Source organism: Budorcas taxicolor, chromosome 4, assembly GCF_023091745.1.
Source record: "Budorcas taxicolor isolate Tak-1 chromosome 4, Takin1.1, whole genome shotgun sequence".
Lineage (NCBI taxonomy): Eukaryota > Metazoa > Chordata > Mammalia > Artiodactyla > Bovidae > Budorcas > Budorcas taxicolor.
Window position 1 is genome coordinate 52,504,588 of NC_068913.1, and position 15,736 is coordinate 52,520,323.

The window sequence follows — 15,736 nt, forward strand, 5'->3', positions numbered from 1 at the left end:
TGAATAATGTTGTAAGCAGTAATTTTTGAAGCCCTTTCTACTATTCCAGAATACTCTAGTCATAAATTACAAAATGCTTCAGAGTAGTCTTTGAAGTAATACTACCTGGGTTGAATACTAGCTCCTGTAGAAATGACCTTGTGGGAGGAAGTTAATCTTTCTCAGCCTCAGTCTGCTTGTCTATAAAATGTGAATTTAAAAAGTGGCTATCTCCTGAACTTAATTTTAGGAGAAAATGAATGGGAAACATCTTGCAATAAAAAATAAACTCTTAGTAAAATTTACCTTTTATTAATACTTTTTAATGTTACAAAATCATTCCAGCTTTTCAAAAGACAATATGATGTTTGTCAATATGTTCTAAAATTAATTGGTGATATGTTGTAATTGTAACCTACAATTCAAGTTTTTAGGGGATTTTTTTCCCCTAAAAGGATTATATACTGTAGAAAAAGCTGAATAACTAAAGTACTTTTCCTTTTATTTTTGCTAATTGAGTCCACCCTACTTCAGTTGATCTTACAGAACAATGAAAGCCAGAAGTAGGAACTCTGTATGTCAGATCCTCCATTAATAATGGCCATGTTTTTATTTCTTGCTTGCAACTTTCTCAGGATTCTATGTAGCTTCAGATTCTGATAAAATTATGTTTTTATTTATCAGTGCATCAGTGGTTTAAGAGTTTGAGTCTGTTTTTATAATTATAGTTAGCATGTGGCTTCATAATGACTCATTTCCCTGAAATGCATTTCATTCTCAAGTAATTCTGATGCATAATCCAAGAAGTTATCTGCACATTCAGCTATTCCTTTTTTTAGGGAAAGGCCTCTTCAAACTCAGTATTATGCACATTTCAAGTCCTTTTTTATTACACAGTATCCTTAAATGTTCATACTTTTATATTGTTGATCTGCCCTTATTAAAACTAATGTGGTATATTCAAGATTAAGAACTCTGTTACAAAGAAAGATGTACTAAAAAAGGTATACTTCTTACAATAATGTTAAAAGAAATACTTCCATAGTTGAAAAATGAGAACCCCTGCTTAAAATGTAAGTTTCAGCAGGGGACCTATAATAATAAATATGGATGCTAAAATGAGGACCAAGATGCCAGATTTTCAGAAGAAACTTGAAGTCCACCTTTGACTTTTAAACTCCTTACCCACATTGACGGTATAAAAAATGTAATTGTTGGAGATTCAAGAGAGAAAGGATTTTTATCAAGGGGCGTTTCTCTGGAGAGAATGCTGTGCATCCCTTCATCTCAGGAAGAAGTCATTTTAATTGGTTGTTAAAATGTAAGTTTCAGCTGGTAAGGCCAGTTTACTGAACCATTCAGGTAGAGTGCGCCTGTTCCCCTCACTTCCATCTTCATCTTCATCCTTTACCTCTGGTCCCTTCCAATCTGGAGAGGATGAAAATAACTAGGAAAGACAGGGAGAAAATTGAATGAAAGAAGACAGGTTTTCTTAAACACTTCCTTCCCAGGTGGTGCAGATCCTAGCTGGGGAAGAGAAGCCATCATACCACTGAAGTTGGATATTCTAAAAACCAAACTGAGATTTTTATATTTTAAAGTGAGTATAGGTATTATATCAGATAAAAATGATTAACTCAGGGATGGAAGATGAATCACCACATTGAATAAAAATTAAGAGAGAAGTTAGGATAAAATGAAATTGCTTTTGTAATTGCATCTCTAAAATAATACTTATTTAGTGCATTGGTTATATAATTGAATCTGAAGAATCTAGAAATACCAAATGTTTTTTGACTTACAAACCACTTTGACTTTTTAAGTTTAAAATAATCCTCTGAAAGATAGCTTAAATTTTATGGTGAATCGGACTTTTCTTAAATTATATTTTCTAATCTAATTTGGTAATAGGAAAACAAATGTTAGATTTTCTCACTTGTCATTTGCATTCGTGTTTATCTACTTGTTGGCTTGCTGATAGTGGTCTTAAAATGGAAAAGTTGAGTTGGTCAGTGCAGTTGGTTTAAATTAAGGAAATGTATGTAATATTTCTTTAGAAAACATCTTTGACATTTTGGAAAATTAAGCTTGATTTATTGTAAAGTAATTTAGTTTTTCCACTGGCAGTGGCATAGAATAATTTTTTTCTAGTAGCTATTCCGAATGACCTGAGTTAGGAAAATGTTGCTCATTTTCAATATATTCCTACTACTATTTTCCTGCTATTTTCCATTTTATGCAAAGGCCATTGTAGGCTAATTATAGAAAATTGCATTTAGTGCCAAGTGGATGTGAAATTAACTTTGACGCTGATGGACTGACATTTAAAGTAAAATGAGGTTACATTCTTTCCTGGGATTCTATGAACTATATTTTAATGTCCTTCAGTTCTGAGAAGACATTTGCATCTTCCTAATTTTCTGGAGGTTATTTTTTTTTTTGGTAGTTGGTCACATTTCACAAAATGTGAGTGTTGTGATTTTTGACATTAAAAAATACATGAAATATTTTCTTCAAATATTTATAAAATTCTTTCTGACTATACAAAACTTGGAGATTTATATTTTGTGACTTAACATGGTGAAGATTATGTGAAATATAAGTTCTATAAACATTTTGCCTGTTTTTTATTTTTTGTTAAAAATTATTTTAATTGTTGATATTATTTTACTTTAAATGAGAAAAGACTGCACCTAAAATTCAGATCCTTGAAGGGGTCCGCATCATGAGGAAAAAACTGTTTTTGCATATTTTGCAATTTAAAAGACTATATTCTTAAAGGAAGAACTTTTGAACATAGCTTCGCAGACTGGTCAAGGTTTGAGGTCACAGTCTCCTTACTTCTCACCACCTGACATCACACATAAGCCATGACTCATGACAGTTGTGAATACCATTTGGAGCAGTATCCACAAAACTTCATATAAATATTTTCCTGTATATTTTCATTTCTTTTCCTGAATACATTCTTCTGATTTTGTTCTAGGCTCGCAGGAAGGAGGTATTTATCCAGGAACGGTATGGGAGATTTAATTTAAATGACCCATTCCTGGCACTACAGAGAGACTATGAAGCAGGTGCCAGCGATAAAGAGAAGAAGCCAGTTTGTACCAACCCCCTCTCCATCCTCGAAGCAGTCATGGCACACTGCAGAAAAATGCAAGAAAGGATGTCCACACAGCTGGCTGCTGCTGAGAGCAGACAAAAGAAGGTATTGAGACTTGCCAATCGTCTTTCTTCCCATAACACAGTGTAGAATGAGGAGACCACTTCCGAGGTTGTTGTTTTGTTCTTAAATGCTGGACAAATTATGGAGACCCTTCTCAAATGTAACACTAAATCATAAAAGAAGTATGAAAAATTATGTTTCCCTTAATAGTTACTATGATGCTTTTATTAAAATAGGGATTTTTGGAGGGAGATTCTGTTTCCTAATGCCCTAAGGCATGTTTAACTCTGAATGGGTGATCCAGTAATGCAACCAGGACTGATCATACGGTGGCATCCCCAACTTTCTTTATCTAGCTTCTGTCTCCTATATTTCTTTGCAATTAGAAATTATTTTTTTTTTTAATGAAAATAGTATGAGAATAGAATGAAAGTTTGCTTAGTATATGCAATCTCATAACATGTCATTTGAAGTTCTGGTTCGTCTCAAACTCGCCTCTGGGGTCTGATGGTGTGTCTGCTGCAGACCTCCAGGCTCCTGCTCACATGTGTTTCATTAAAACCAACCTCCTCCGCCTGCCTCACCTCCCCCAGCAACACAAATACACATTTATTGCACTGAGCACATGCTTCAAAGAGTCCTAAGTGATGAAAGCTTTCTGTGATCAACCATAAGGAAATAGAAGTTTAAATTTTTTGTCCTTCTGATACACTGCTGAGACAACTGATTCCCTTTATTAGAAGAGAGTGAGGAAGACAGAGAAGGTAATGATGTCTGGTATGATTAGAATTAAAAGTAGTATGTTCTTCCAACCACTATTAAAACATAAAATAAGTCTTCTATTTGTCCTTTTCAGAGAATTTGTTATAGCTCACATTTAACACCTGATTAACAGTTAACCTAAATGCACTATACTATATAAATATTTATGATGCTGTCATTGACTGTGTGGGCTTTCTCCCTGTAATTATTTCTTTGCAGTAATATATATTTGCTGGTGCTCTGGGATAGGTGTTGAATAAAGCAAACCTTTGCTCAGTATGCACGTGGTAGAAAACTGAAGCATGAGTAAATAATAAAAGAATAGACGGTCTTCCCTGCATGTGAGACCGAATCACACTGTTTTACTCTGGACTCTGCATACTGTCTACAAAGCCCTGCGGAAAACTACTGAGATCTCTAGAGCTTTTCGAAAATCCCCACAAACCACATAAGCTAAGAGCCAGTGTGTTTCCGTTGATGTCACTAAGGCTCACTTGTATGTCTTGGATGAGACACATTTCAATTACGTTCTTAATGTGTCAAATGAGCTATTTCATAATAAAGTACGTCTGCTGGGGTTTGTGCTGTATTATCAAAAATCAAGAAAATATTTTGTTTTTGTTGTAGTTTTCATTCAGTACGTAAAATGCATGCTTTACCAAATTTTACTTCAGTTTTGCATTTTATCTATCGTTTGTCTTATAAGAGAGGAAAAAAAGTTGAATCAAAGCTTTGAGTTCAATTCTGAGTTGAATCAAAGCTCTTATTATCTAGTTGACTTTTTTTTTTTTTTAAATCAGCTTACATCCTGTTTGTTTCTGAATGCCTGGGTCATTTCCAACCTGGCTGGAAGTGAAAGGAAATTGTTTCTGTCCTATGGGTCCTGAGAGGCTGGTATGGAATGAGCCAGTGATCTGTCTCCCACATATTATGGAGACACAGAGGTCCTTTATGACCACATTGACTGGCTGTGCTGTCTCAGTGAAGGGTCTTTCTGAATGGCAGTGATACCTTTTGTCCCTAAAGGATATTCTATTCCAGTAGCTTGTAACGTGTGAGGAGAGTAACTGTTTGTACTCTTATCCTGGATCTTTATTTATGAAGAAAATAAGGTAACATAGCAGCTGATAAGATCAGTCATTTCAGTAATAAAATTACCTGTCACCTCTACTCTTGAGAGTAAAGATAGTAGTCAGACATCTTCAGGTCTCTTATATGTAGAATAAATGGCAGCTTTAGAAATCTAAAAGCATTAAGACACAGAAATCCTTTATTTTAAATGAACCCAGGTCATCAAATCACTGCCAGAGCAAAAGCCAGGGAAAGCAAAGGTCCCATTATCTTCAATTCAAGTATTTATTATCTGACACTGGGCAGAGCTCTGTGGTGATTCTAAGACATTTGGCCTGAACACTGCTCTGGTTGGCCTCTCTAGGCGGGGGAGGAAGCTTAGCACTCATTCATGCATTGGTTCCTGCTGAGACTACTAATAGGAGGGTTAACTGGTAATTTGTCTGCCAGGAAAATTTGGGCAAGAGTCAATTTGGCAAATGGACTGAGCCTCAAGCCACTTTGCATAAACTAATGGGTAATCATCACGGGGAAATTTGCCTCTGGTAATATACCAGTTAGAGGCAGTAACCCAGGTGGTTATTATTTGGGTTTTTACTTTTTATCTTGTGCATCATCTGTTAATACAGCTTCTGTTCTAATTTATTTTCAGTCATTTTATTAATACATAGTATAATTTCTAGCCCAGAAATAAAAAACATCTTTTAATTTGAGCAGAGCTTATAAAAGGAAAAAAGCAAAAATAACAACCAGGAAATTCAGAAGGAGGCAGTTTTTTTCACCAGAGGAAAAACTCAAAGTAGTTCTGTGTATTAGACAGAGCTCCTTCTAGGTAGGGCTTCCCTGGTGGCTTTGCAGTAAGGAATCTGCCTGCAATGCAGGAGATGCCAGTTCTGTCCCTGGATTGAGAAGATCCCCTAGAAAAGGAAATGGCAAACCACTCCAGTATTCTTGCCTTGGATCTCCCTTGGACAGAGGAGCCTGGCAGGCTACAGTCCATGGGATTGTAATAGAGTTGGATATGACCAAAGCGACTAAAAACGAAACAGAAACAACCTCTTAGGTGGCAGCTCAGTACAGTGAGGTCAGTGCATGACAGTAGATGCACCAGGCGGAATGTGTAGTCACAAGCGATTCCAGTATTCACGGAGTTCATTGGAAACAGCATTTATTTGTTGGCTTACAGCATGGTAGAGCATGGCTGGGGGAACTAGGGGACCAGCTCTTAGCAGCCAGCATCTCTGACAAATGCTCACTGTAGATCTAGTCTGCAGTGGCTGATTGTTCTACTGAGCTGGATGCTGAAGCTGGCTGACACCAGACAACACCACTGCCATCACTGGTCTGGGTCTTGGGTGTGCTTCCCCTAGCCCTGCTTCTTTTCGTTGCTCATTTCCTAGTTGATGCCTGAGAGCAGGTGCATTTGATTGCCCAAGCTCAGGCCACATGCGTTCTCCTTAGCTACAAGACCAGGAGAGCAACTACCGGCTGTATTTTAACTACCACAGGAGAGAGCCATCAGTGCAAAATTTCCCTGACATAGAAAGGAGTTTCAGCTGCTAGACAACCAAAGAAATGATGAATGGACCAGAAAAGAGCAATGAAAACATGTGATTTATTTCATATGCCTCTTTCTTCACATTGTAAATAATTGTATTCATTTTGCTATTTGTACTCACTGTTTCCTGCTTCATGGTTATAACATACAAATATAATTTAATTTTACATTGTTTTCTAGACTTTTGTTCAAGGATGACATGGTAGAGAAACATCTAAAATAACATTTTTAGGAAGAGTATATCAGAGTCTTTGTACATGAATGATTGTTTTCAACTCCTTCCTGAGTCTATTTTTGTATAACTCATTACAGTTCAAAATGCATTTTTACTCCCCAGGGAGCATTGTAGAGCAAGCATTAAGGGGAGCTGGAGACTGAGGTCTGCAGCTTTGAGCCAGGACGTATAGGGGAGAATAGTTTCCCTTATCCATGTCTTCTCTTGAAACTCTAGATCAAGAAGAAGGGGCAGATGAGAAGTGCAGTGCCTAACAGCTGACTGACTGGTTGTTACAACCCCAGTAAGGAAGAAAATCTCCTACATCTTACTGTTACATACTTGTTTACCAGGACTCGACAGTTTCCAGTGGGGGTGACCATGTAGAAAAGAGCAAAAGGGTGCAGTGAGTGTTAAAAGATTTGAGGGAGCATTAAGAAATATAATTAGATGTCATAGAAGTGTTTTGTGATTGTGACAAACATGCAGTCTGCTTCCTCATTTTACAAATGACCAGAACTGCTTTCCTCTCTCTTTTCTACTTCAAATTAGAACTAATTGCCTTTACATTGCTGCTCCACTCCCTCCTACATAGTTTTCCCTTTCATTCTGGAAAAACAGTTGTTTGGTGCCTCTTCATTCATGGCTCCCAGTCTGGGTGCTATTCTTGGAGGAACCACCCACTTTCTCACTATCAGTGAAGCTGTGTTGGCTCTTCTGAGCTCTTCCATACAACCTGCTGCTTTTTGCACAAGGCTTTGGTGATACTGCTCCATGCAAAATTCCCCTTGAGCCATGACTTGAAAGTGGTTGTGAGTAGATATAAATTGGACAATAGTAGAGCAGAATCAACTGGAACTCGGTAATCTTTATACACGAAGGACATGGTTCCTTCATAATCACAATAGAGTGCAGTTGAGTTGGGAAAGTCTGTTCCTACCCCTAACCATCAGGTCCACAGAGCCTGGATCACTGCTCAAAACTGTCCCAGATTTGGCCTCTGAGAGCCCTTTTAAGCTACTCCTTTTGATATATTCCCATGATTCCTACAGCACATTCTTTTTACAGAAGGATTTTTTTTTCTTACAAGCTCATCATACACTTTTCTTATCACAAACCCTGGGATTAGCTATTACATACGGAAGCTGTTATTTTCATTCCTTTCTAATGGAAAGCAGAAATGAATCTAGAGCTAGGAAATTATGCATACGTATCATATTCATAAACATATTTTATATACACACATATCTGTATCTTTATTTATCTATAGTGAGTTCATACTTATATTGACCCCTCTGATTTTAATCTAAAACCATAGGGTACATTCTTATCCTTTATTCAGAACTAACTTCTCCAACAATGAGAAAGCTGTCAGCTATTATACTTCACTATATTACTCATTTACTGCAGCCTAGAACACACAGAGCTTCCCTGGTACCTTGGCTGGTAAATAATACGACTGCAATGCAGGAGACCCTGGTTCGATTCCTGGGTCAGGAAGATCCCCTGCAGAAGGGATAGGCTACCCACTCCAGTGTTCTTGGCTTCGTTGGTGACTCAGACTGTAAAGAATCTGCCTACAATATGAGAGACCTGAGTTTGATCCCTGGGTTGGGGAGATGCCCTGGAGGAGGGCATGGTAACCCACTTCAGTATTCTTGCCTAGAGAATACCCATGGACAGAGGAGCCTTAAGGTCTGTGGTGCATGGGGTCGCAAAAGGTCAGACATGATTGAGTGACGAAGCACCGCACGACACAGAACACAGAATCCATAGCACTGTAAAAAAAGCAAAACTGCAAACCTGAAAATCACTATTGTTTATCTCTTTTAAAGAGATATTTACATTAAATCTCACATTAAAGTAATGTGCACATTTGCATAAGTGCACAAATTGATGTTTTAAAAATGCATATACTTGTGTAACCTGTACCTCTTAGAAGATAGAAAATATTTCCATTACCACTGAAAGTTTCCTGGAGTATCTTCTCAATAATTATCCCTACCACTTCAGGCAGCCACTGAACACTCCTCTGATTTCTTTTTTTTTAATCGTGAATTAGTCCTATCTCTGTACTGCAACTTTAGGTAAAAAAGATGACTGCAATTAAATTATGAGCCTTCTGTGTACAAACTGTAAGTCTTTCAACTGTGTTCTTATTTATGAAAATTGTCTTGTCTGTTCTAGATTGCTTGTATTTCTGTGAAAGTTTTCTTTGAAAGTTTTCAGGGATGAAATTTCATTGACCTTTAGATATGTTGAGAATTGATATCTTTAACAATATTGAGTCTTCCAATCCATGATTATAGTGTTTCTCTTGATTTGTTGAGATCTTTATGGTTTCTTTCAGCAGTGTTTTATTGTTTTTAGTTTAGTAGTATTAAATGTCTTTTGTTAGGCTTATTTCTAAATATTCGGTGCTATAATAAACACATTATTTTTGCCAAACATTTGTTGCTAGTGTGCAGGTGCTCAGTTGATTTTTGTATGTGGACATTGTATCCTGTGATCTTGCTAAACTTGCTTATTAGATTTAGCAGTTGTTGTATATATTTGATATGATTTCCTAGGTAAACAAGCATGTTATCTGTGAATAAAACCCATTTCAATTCTTCCTTTCCAAATTGCCTGCCTGCCTTCCCTTTCTCTTTTCTCCATCATTTCACAGACCAGAGCCCAGAGCCGTCAGAACAATGTTGATTAGAAGCAGTGAGTGAAGACTTCAAAGGCCTTTCCTTTACTTAGGGAGAAAACAGGCTGTTTCAGGGTTAAGTATGATGCTAGCTGTGCTTTTTTATAGATGTCTTTTATCTCACTGAGGTTTCATTCTGTTCTTTGTTGAATAGTTTTTATCATGAATGGGTTTTGAATTTTGTAAAATGGTTTATCTGCATCTGTGGCTGCTGTTATGATTTTTCTCTTTATTTGGTTAATGCGATGAATCTTACTAATTGATTTTCAAATATTAAACCAACTTGGATTCCTATAGTTAATTTCAGGGGGTAACTTTTTATCATTCTTTTTAAATATTACTGGATTCAGTTTGCCTGTATCTTGCTGTGGAGTTTTGTGTCTGTGTTCATGAGTGGTAATTTTTTCTGTGGATTTTAAAATAATTGTTTTGATATGAAAGTAATTATGGATTCATAAAGGAAATTGGAAATATTTCCTTCTCTGTTTTGAAAGAGTATATATAAGTTTGGTTTTGATGTTTGGTTGAAGTTATTAGTAAATCATATGAGTTGAGGGTTTTCTTTAGGGGAAAATTTTTATTTGTGAATTCAGTTTCTTTTGAAGCTATAAAGCTATTCCATTCTTTTACTTCATTTTATGTCAGTTCTGAAACTTGTATGCTTCAGAGGAATTTGATTTGTTGAATGTTTTGAAAGGGTTTTCATCGTTATCTTTTTAATATTCATTTCATAGTGATACCTCATCCTTTATTCCTGTTATTTGTGTTTTTTTAATATCTGTTTCTTAATCTGTTTTTTAACAATGTTAATGATATTTTAGATTAAAACAACTTTTGGCTTTGTGAATTTCTCTATCAGTTGTTGTCTGCTGTATTTTCATTGATTTCTTACCTGTGCCTATTTCTTACATTTGTTATTTCTTTCTTTTCACTTTGTATTTTGTTCACTTAACTTTTCCTAACTTTTTAAGGTAACACTTAGATGATTAATTTGAGACAAAACTTTTTAAAAAAATTTTACTGAAGTATAGTTGACTTACAATATTGTGTTTAATTTCTGCTCTATTAGCAAAGTAACTCAGTTATACATTTATATATTCATTTTCATTATGATTTTACCCCAGGATATTGAATATAGTTTCTTGTGCTGTACAATAGGGATTTGTTTATTCATCCTACACATGATAATTTATATCTGCTAAGGCAACATTCCCAGAGAAGGCAGTGGCACTCCAGTACTCTTGCCTGGAAAATCCCATGGACGGAGGAGCCTGGTAGGCTGCAGTTGAGCCTGGTGGGCTGCAGTCCATGGGGTTGCTAAGAGTCAGACATGACTGAGCGACTTCGCTTTCACTTTTCACTTTCATGCATTGGAGAAGGAAATGGCAACCCACTCCAGTGTTCTTGCCTAGAGAATCCCAGGGACGGGGAAACCTGGTGGGCTGCCATCTATGGAGTCGCACAGAGTCGGACACGACTGAAGTGACTTAGCAACAGCAATGCAACATTCCTATCCTTCTCTCCTCCCTCCTTGGCAAGCACAAGTCTGCTCTCTGTGTCTGTGAGTCTGTTTTTGTTTTGTAGGTAGGTTCATTTGTGCCATACTGTAGAGTCCACGTGTGAGTGATATCATATTGTATTTGTCTTTTTCTTTCTGACTTCCTTAACTTAATATGATAATCTGCCCGTCCATCCATCCATGTTGCTGCAAATAGCGTTATTTGATCCTTTTTGATGACTGAGTCATATTCCATTGTATATATGTACCACATCTTCTCTGCAGTCATCTGTCGATGGACATTTAGGCTGCTTCCACATCCTGGCTGTTGCAAATAATGCTGCTGTGAACTTAGAGGTGCATGTATCTTTTTGAGTAAGTTTTGTCTGGGTGTATGCCCAGGAGTGGGATTGCTGGATCATATGGCAACTTTTTTTTTTAGTTTTTTGGGGAACCTCCATACTGTTTTCCATAGTAGCTGCACCAATTTACATTCCTGCCAACAGTGTAAGAAGGTTCCCTTTTCTCTACACCCTTTTTAGTGTTTATTATTTGTAGATTTTTTACCAGTGGCCCTTCTAACTGGTGTGAGGTGGTACCTCATTGTTATTTTGATCTGCATTTCTCTAATAATTAGCAGTAACAAGCATCTTTTCATGTGCCTGTTAGACATCTGTATGTCTTCTTTGGGAGACAACTCTTCTAAAGCAATTACCAATGTAATTTTCTGTGTATTCTCTGCTTTATCTGCCTTTGAGTACTTCGTTTTCACTGCATCCAACAAACTGTGATATATTATTTTTATTTTCAATTAGCTCAAATGTTTTCTAATTTTCCTTGTGATTTCTTCTTAAACTTCTGTACTATTTAGAAGTGTGTTTTAATTTTGAATTTTGGGGTGTTATTAATATCTTATTGTGATTGATAGTTTAATTCTCCTGTGGTCAGAGAACATATTCTGTAAGATTTTAGTCTTATAATTTTTTGTTGGTTTTTAATAGTGCAACAAGTGTGTCATCTGTAGTCCTTGGGTGTTCTGTTCCATAGCATCCATCAGGCCAGGTGTTTTCCATAGTGTTATCCACAGCTACTGTATTCCTGCTGATATTTCAATCTAGATCTTTAGCAAGATGTGATTGTTATTAGAAACTTGTTTATTTCCCCCTTGACTTCTGTCCGATCTCGCTTCATGTATTTTAGAGAATGCTTCAGCCATTGTCTATAATGTAGTTTCTCTGTGTGTAATGTGTGTTTTTCTCTGGCTGCTTCAAGGTTATTTGTTAGTTTGTTTTCATCAGTTTTACTATGATGTGCCTAGTTATGGTTTTGTTTATATTTATCCTGCTTTGGGATTTCTGAGCTTCCTGGTTAGATATATATATTTTTTAACCAGATTTGTGGATTTTTGGCCGTATTTCTTTTAATATGTTCTTCTTTCCCCATTCTTCTTCTCCTTTCGGAAATCCAGTTGTGTGGAATTTAGACCCCTTTATGTTGTGCTACAGTGAGATGCTCTTCACTCTCCATTCGCTTTACTGTTTCTCAAATTGGATACTTCCTTTTGCTCTGTTTTCAAATCCATTGGTTTTTTTCTTTCCTTTTTAGTTTTCCTCTTTCAAATCTTCTATTAAGCTCATTAAGACATATTTTTCCATTTTAGATATTATACTTTTATAGATTTTCCATTTGTTTCTAGTTTCCATTCCTGTGCCAAGACTCCCATTTTGTTCCATCACCACAACTGTGTTTTCTTGGAAAATGGCTGCTTTAGGGTTCTTGTCTGCTAATTCCAGTAGAAGTCACCTTCAGCTCAGTTTCTATTTGAGTACATTTATCTTGTGGATCACTTAAAACTTTTTTTTGCATGTCCAATAAATTTTTACTGCATACTAGACATTATGGATGATGTGGTACAGAGACTGTGGAGTCTGTTATCTTCCAAAGAGTGTAAGTAGTTAATCTGATTAGACTCACAGTCCAAACTCTGACTTTTTGCAGTTGGCAATAGCTAAAATATTTGCTTATTTCTGTTAGTCACTCAGTAGTAACCTCTGTGGTTAAGTGGAGACTCTCTCCTGTGCTTGCATGCTAAGTCATGTCCATCTCTTTGCGACCCTGTGGACTGTAGCAGCCAGGCTCCACTGTTCATTGGATTCTCCAGATGAGAGTACTGGAGTAGGTTGCCATGCTCTCCTCCTGGGGATCTACCCGGCCTAGGGATCAAGCCCATGTCTCTTGCATCTCCTGCATTAGCAGGCAGGTTCTTTACCAATAGTGCCACCTGGGAAGCCTGGACTCTCATACAAATGTGTACAAGAGTCTGCCAGTGACACTGGTGAGGTTAGTTGCAGCAGCTTTCGTTTCATCCTCTGGTTCCTCAGGCCAGCATCAGGGATGCTTTGTGCTTGAGCTCTTGCTGCCAGTGCTGTCAGGACAGGGAATATTCCTCACTTGAAAAGCTGTCCAAGGGCAAATCTCATCCAGTGCTCTTGGTTTATTTCTAATGGGAGGGTGTACTCCTCTCCTATTTCTGTCAGTTTTGTTGCTCTCCAGAGCCTTCAAACAGGTATTTTCTTAAGTTTATCATTATTATCTGCATGAGCAGGTAGTCTAATAAAAGTTGTTTCACCATTACTTATAGTGAAACTGTCTCTGATGTACTTTGCATGGTTGTAATTACTGTCTGACTTATAAAGACATCGTCTATGTGTTTAGTACAGTCCATTCTCTAGCTCTTTGTTTGCATGTAAATGTAAGGGGAAACACTGAGCACAACTGACGTTTTGAAATAGCACAAAGCCAACAGTTTTTAGTGCTACACACAATGGTAAATACAGGTGTTGCCTTGTTTAATCCTGTAATGTAATCACTATTTTTGTTCTATTGTGCAGTTAAGAGAACCCTCCTTTAGAGGGAAAACTTACCAAGGTTACACAGCCAAGAAGGTGGGATTAGAACTTAGTATTGTACTTCTTGGCTTCCCAGGTAGCACACTGGTAAAGAATCAGCCTGCCAATGCAGAAGATACAAGAGATGCTAATTCAGTCCCTGGGTCAGGAAGATCCCCTGGAGTAGGAACTTGCTGGGGTGCAGCCCCGGTGGATCCAGGGAATTCGAAGGTGGGGACGGCATCGGCGTCCTTAGAAATAGCTTATTTAATTACAGATAGAGAGGGATTAGAAAATTAGCAGAGAAAAAGAGGCTGAATAACTTGGTTCACATGGAATACCAATCACCACCTACGTAGGCCGCGGGCATCTTCCCGCTCTCCTGAAGGAGGAGAGGCCCCCCCGGTCTGATCTTAGAAGCCCAGGCAAAATTAATAGGCTTGGTGGGTACCCATGCACCAGATGGGAATTCGGCCAGAAAATAGTAGGAGAGAAAAGGAGGCTGAATAACTTGGTTTACGTGGGATACCAATAAAATTCCAAGACAAGGAATTTGTACCATCTACATTGGGCCACCGGTGCCTCTTGAATATCGGAAGGTGCCCCTCCTTGGGCTCCTTCTCGCATGGGCTTGAAAACCGGGGCAAGTAAGTAGACGTGGTGAGCACCCATGCTCCAGATGGGAATTCAGCCAGAAAAACAGGGAGCAGAAAAGAACGACATGAGGGAATCAGTCTTTCCGGAAACTGATCCAATTTCTTTATTTTTGGATTTGCTTATATACCTTTTGTTACACATAGGAGTGAATACAGAGTCACGTGGGGGTCAGCAGTCCTGACCTTTATCAAAATTAGGTGCTTCACATAAAAAGGTCTTAGGGATTTTACATCATCTTCTGGCCATGAGACCTGCTGACATTTTATGATCCTTTCTTTCTGATAACCAAAAAACTTATTTCTTCCAAGGGTGTTGTTTCTTAAACCAGGCACCACCCTCCAAATAAAGTTACATTCCTATAGGGTGAGGGTGTAGTGAGTTACAATCAAGAAAGGAATTTATTTAACCCAAGGTTAACACCATTAATCTTAAAGGTTAATACTTATTTCTCCTATATGCTTAAATGTTAATACTTATTTCTCCTATATGCTAGTTATATTCATTATAAGGGCAGGCAACATGGAGATGTAGCAGCAAACATCAACCCAACAAATGAAAATCCTTTCACCAATGTTCCCCTTAAGATCTATTTAGTCTTAAGATAGTGATAAAGTTACATTTTTACATAGCAAGGATACAGTGATTTATAACAAGGTACAGTGATCTATTACAAAAGAGAAAATTCACTAACTCAAAAAGTCTAGTATTGCTAACCTTAAGACTACTATATTTCCTTTTCTATATTCCAAATACATTGATTAATATATTCCCAGGTGCCTAAGGATATGGAGGCCTGGCGGCAATCATTGACTCAACAATGAGAAAAGCCCTATGCTAATTAAGACTTTCAAAATACTCCAAAACTCTCTGTGCTATTTATGGTTGAGAGGTAGTAAACAATCACGTGTGTAGTGGCAGGAGTATGGATAATCCTGTCACACAAGCTAGTCTGTCAGCAGAGAGGTTTGATCTGAGACACCCTTGTCACACCCAGGGCAGGGAATTAGCAGCAATTATTGGCACAACAAATGAAAAACCCTTCACCAATATAATTCCTAACCAACCCACTATACTAATAATTTCCAACTCCCCAAAAGAATTTGCCTCTAGTAAGTCTAAAACATCTCATGCCTCTCAGATTGGGAGGCTGTAAACAATCACAGGTGGCCAGAGGAACCTATACAGGAGGGCTAGATAACCTTCAGAGGAGTCCATAAGCTGAAACACTCTTGTCACGCCCAGGAATTT

General features: G+C 37.5%; 1 protein-coding gene across 1 annotated transcript in view; it reads left to right on the forward strand.

The window, feature by feature from the left end:
• Nucleotides 1-15,736, forward strand: part of CTTNBP2 (cortactin binding protein 2) — a 172,556-nt gene that overhangs the window by 63,818 nt on the left and 93,002 nt on the right. The window contains exon 3 of the mRNA XM_052638882.1: nucleotides 2,966-3,190. Coding sequence (XP_052494842.1) covers nucleotides 2,966-3,190 — 225 coding nt within the window. The remainder of the gene's footprint in view (nucleotides 1-2,965; nucleotides 3,191-15,736) is intronic.